Genomic DNA, 4,644 nt, shown 5'->3' with positions numbered 1-4,644 from the left:
GACGAGAACAGAGGGAAAAGGAGTGAATGAGAGAGCAAGAGGAGAGGAGGAGGAGAAGGTCGAGGTCGAGGACGACTGCGGAAATGGGAGAGGAGGAGGGAGGTGGAGACGACGACGAGACGGAGGGCGCAGAGAGAGAAGGCGAGACGAAAGGGGCGGAGGAGCGGTAGAGGCGGAGGGGGGCGGAGGAAGAGGGCGAGGCAGACGGCGGCGGCGGCAACGGTGAAGCAGAGGACGGCGGAGGAGATGGTGAGGCGGAGGGGGGCGGCGGGGAGGGCGAGGTGGAGGGCGGCGGAGGAGAGGGCGAGACAGAGGGTGGCGGGGGAGAGGTCGGTGGAGAGGAGGGCGGCGGGGGTGCTGAGGCTGCGGAGGCTGCAGGCCGCGATGCGAGCAGCAACAGCAAGAGGGCGAACCGGTTTCCGACGCCGCGGCTCCTGGGACGCGGCGACGAGGCTGTCCGCGAGGAGAGCTGCCGGGCCGAAGGAGTGCGGGCCTGCGCTGCCCGCTCCTCCTCGGACGCGGAGGTAGCGAGCTGCTGGCCGCCTCGGTCGAGGTACAGCGAGCAGTACGCGTGCAAGGAGGCGCCGGCGGCGGCCTGCCAGAGGTCCTCCGCCGCACCGGAGGCCAAGCAGAGGGGGAGGGCGGCGGTGCGGACGATCGGGGACGGGATGCGGTCGCAGCGGATGAACTCGAGCAGCTCGACGACGCAGCGGAGGCAGGAGGCGATGAGCAGCACAAGCGGCGAGCCGCGCCGCCGCTTCCGCCGATGCAGCTGGGCCGCGCAGCTTTGGCGTCCGGCAAGCCAGGCGGAGGCGACTCCGAGGGCGAAGATACGAAGCATATCGGCCTTACCGTCTGCGTCTAGACAACAGCGGGGGTGAGGGGAGAGACAACAAGGATCCACCTGCCGATTCCGCTTCTGAACGCGGCGGCGCGTCCGTCCTGCTTGGAGTCGACCGAGCTGGTCGTGTGCATCGGCATCAGCGACCGAATCGGCAGGAGGCATTGACGAGTGGGGCGCAGGAGCAGCTTCTGCGTCCGTGCTCGGCATCTTCAATGCCGGCGCCATTTTTGAAGAAGGTACGTCATCGGGGCGCGGCGGGCTTAGGACCAACACGATTTTTTTCTTTTGAGACGCTGTGAGACGGGGAGCCCGAGCCTGATACAGACCACATCACTGTTGTGGGTTGTGGTGGGTGGTTGCGTGGTTGGGTTGGTTGGGGGGGGGGGGGGGGGGGATTAAAATAAACGGGCCCTTGGGGAGAACCTTTGGGGGAGGGTTTTTTTGAACAGGGACACTCCGGCTCCTCGGGGGGAATTGGGGGCCATTTGGGGGCCCCCGAGGTGAGGCCCCGCCCCCGGAAAAACAATGCGCCAGTGGAACCCCCCCGGGGGGGGCGATAATTGAATTGAGGAGGACGGCGTCAATGTGTGCAACGAACTCCTCTGACGCCGCACGAGAGCGTGTGGAGGGCCTCTCACGGGGTGGAGGCGCCCTGCCGGCCTGTCGTTTAGTCTCGGGCCGGCGGACGGCTCCCGACTGTGCATTTGTGGGCGCGACAGGTCCCTCGCACTCACCTCAGGCCCCCTTTTGAACAAACGTAAGCGTTTGTGGGTGCGACAACTGCGTGCGCACTTGGAAGCAACTTGGAGTGCACATTAACCTCACACCCAGGGCCGGGGAGCTAAGAAGCGCACCCAGCGGGCCGGATGATCGGTATCGGGTTGCGGGCAAGAGAGCCCTAGCCCTGGGGGGTGCGGGTTCGCAGGGAAAATGCTCGTGCCAGGTTAGTCCCGCTGATTGTGGCAAGTTTCAAAACGCATGGACGCGCTGGACGCACGAGTCTCCCCCTCCTACGCGCTCGCTGGCAGCCTCGAGCCGAGCCTGGTCAAGATCCTCCTCGTCCACACGCCCTTCAACGCCGTGCTGCGGCGGCCGCTCGCTCAGGAGGCCTCCCTTCTTCGGCGGTCCCTGCTGGAGCACGGGACGCCGTCGCAAGATGTCCTCGTCGCGACTCCAGCCGGTGGCGAGTGGAGCTGGCAGCTGCGCATGCGCATTTGGGTGTCGGTGCTGCGAAGACTCCCGCGCTCGCAGCTGGTCCTCCTGCTCGACGCGGCGGATGTGCTGGTCGTGGGAAGCCCACAGGCCATCCGGGACGCCTATGCCGCGCTCGGTGGGCGTCCACACCCACCAACCACTGCACACCGGTCCCGCCACCGCCCTGCTGTCCCGCGCATCCGTGGCAAACGACGTGGCACTCACTACCCCGCCGCAATTGCTCACAAGCCGGTCACAGTGATGCCGCGCAGGCGGTGCGGTGGTCCTCTCGAGCGTGCCCTACCTCTTCCCTGGCAACTGCCACTTCCCGCGGCGGCGCTCCATCTGCGCGGCGCAGCGCAAGGAGCGAGGCCTCCTCCCGCCCGAGGCGGAGCCCTTTCTCTGTGCTGGCACCGTCGCTGGCACCGCCGGAGGCCTGCAAACGCTCCTCAGTTTGCCCACCGCCCTGCGATGGGAAGAGGCGCAAGAGGGCTCTGCCGTCGAAACGCACTACGCATTGTTTGCGGACGTATGTTGACGGCGCCCACAGGCGCCGGAGGGGCTCTTTGACGACCAGTGCTACCTTCAATACGTCGTGGACGCGCACAACGGCTCGGCGGGCGGCCTCTTTGTCCTCGACACGGAGCACACCCTCTTCCTCACCAACGCACCGGCCCGCTGGCAGAGGCTAGGCAGCTAGTAGCATCCGCCACCCGAGCTGCTCCACCGCCACCTGCCGCCTCCTCTGGTCCGCACTCACCGCCCGCCCGCCTTTCACCGCCCTGCCCTCGAACCGGCAAGGCTCGCCAAGAGGGGCGAGCGACGCCAGCTGTCCCTCGCGCCGTCAAGCGACGCGCAGCGCGAGAGCCGGCCGCCAATCGTGCACTACGACTCGTACAAGCCGGACGCGCGCTGCGTCGGGGCGGCTTTCGAGTATGTGGCGGTAGCCAGACTGGCCGCCGTTTGCGACTAGGCGGCCTGCCTGGGCGTCGATTATGAGCAGCTGCGGCTTGGAGGGGACATCACCGCGAAAGCGTCGGCCTGCAGGAAGCGTGCAGTAGCGGACGGGAGTGTGAGACCACGAAGCCGCCCTATACCCGCCCGCTCTCCCATGAGCAAGCCGTCCGCTCTCCCATGAGCAGGAAGCACCTCCACGCGACGCCGACGCTGGCGAGGGCAGCGCTCAAGGGCGACGCGCCGTGCGCTGAGGGCTCTGCGCGAGGCGGCGGCGCGGGGACGGCGCCTGCCGAGCGGGCGTCGGCGTCGCCATGGTCGGACGCGGAGACGAGGCGCTTCTACGCCGCGCTGCGAGAGCACGGCGCAAACTACGAGCTGCTCGGCAGGGCGCTGCACCGCTCAAGCAGAGAGGTGCGAGCCGGCCACACGGCACCGTCGCGGGGGCCTCTTTCGCGCCCTGCCTCAGCTCCGCCCCTCTTTGGAACGACAGGTGCGGAGGAAGCTCAAGCTCGAGAGGAGGGCAAACCCGCGCGCGGTCGAGAGGCTGGCGGGCCACCCGATGGTGGTGCCGGAGCAGGCGAGCTCGTGACGCAGCCTCACGGATCTCTGGCTGGTGTCCTCGCACGCAGAATTTTACAACAAAACTCCCCGCGCAGAATCGCCAAAAGTCTCTCTCTTCCCAAACTTCAGGGTTGGCGGTGTCGACACGAGAGAATACGCCGGACGAGATATAATCGAGACGAGACCGAGAGGCCCCCCTGCTTCCGGCGCCAACGGAGAATTCTTTCACCTTCGCATCGCCAATGTTCTTCGCGTTCGTAGCCACCGCAGCCCTCTCGCCGCAGCCGCCACCTTCCCGCGCCGGACGGCGCGAGGTGCTGTTCGCCGTGGCCGCCGGCTCACTTGCCGCGCCGTCTGCTCTGCTTTCCGCCCCGCGCCAGGCCCGTGCCTCCTATGCGATGTACCAAGGTGCGCCGCCGCAGTAGTGCCACCCCGTAAGGGCACCGCGCTGATCCGAAGCCGTCTGTTCGCTGCCTGGCACCCGTCGCGAGTCTGACTGCCTCCATGCCGCGAGCGGAGCCGCCTCGACCCGTCTCTGCACCTCCAGACAACAGATTCCTCCCGCTTGATTCCGCTTGATTCCTCCCGCATCGGAACTGAAACGGACTCATCGCGCTGCCGCCTCCGCCCTCCCCCGCAGCGTCTCAGAAGAGCTTCGACGAGCGCAAGGCGGACAAGAACTGGAAGCCCGTGGCCACCTCTGATCGCGACTCGCTCGCCCAGGTGTGGCGCTCGCGGACACTTCCGAGACAGTTCCGGACAGCGACCCCATCGCCACGCGGGGCGATCGAACGCCGCCTCACCCGCCGCGAAGCACCCGCCGTCGGCCAATCACCCCGACGCTCGCCCGCCCTCGCCCCCTCGCGCTCACCCGCCCTCACCCCTAACCTAGTGCCCACCCCCCCTCACTGGCCTCGCGCCGCCGCCGCCGCCGCCGCCCTGTGACCAGATGCAGCGTGACACCTAACCCTAACCCTAAGCCTAACCCTAACCCTAACCCTAACCCTCTGTGGCCAGAGCGCGACATTGCAAAGAAGCGGCCCATATCTCCCCGTATCTCCCTCATCTCCCCCATATCTCCCCCACAG

General features: G+C 67.4%; 1 protein-coding gene across 1 annotated transcript in view; it reads left to right on the top strand.

Annotated features, from left to right (window-relative positions):
• Positions 1-3,798: 3,798 nt before the first annotated feature.
• EMIHUDRAFT_208556 (hypothetical protein) overlaps positions 3,799-4,644 on the top strand; it is a gene marked incomplete at both ends in the record, with an annotated part of 2,832 nt that continues 1,986 nt past the window's right edge. The window contains 2 exons of the mRNA XM_005772977.1: positions 3,799-3,964; positions 4,197-4,279. Of these exons, the coding sequence (XP_005773034.1) occupies positions 3,799-3,964; positions 4,197-4,279 (249 nt within the window). The remainder of the gene's footprint in view (positions 3,965-4,196; positions 4,280-4,644) is intronic.

This window comes from Emiliania huxleyi, assembly GCF_000372725.1.
Source record: "Emiliania huxleyi CCMP1516 unplaced genomic scaffold EMIHUscaffold_35, whole genome shotgun sequence".
Lineage (NCBI taxonomy): Eukaryota > Haptophyta > Isochrysidales > Noelaerhabdaceae > Emiliania > Emiliania huxleyi.
Note: the sequence above shows the minus strand (reverse complement) of the source record. Positions and strands in the feature narration are given on the sequence as shown.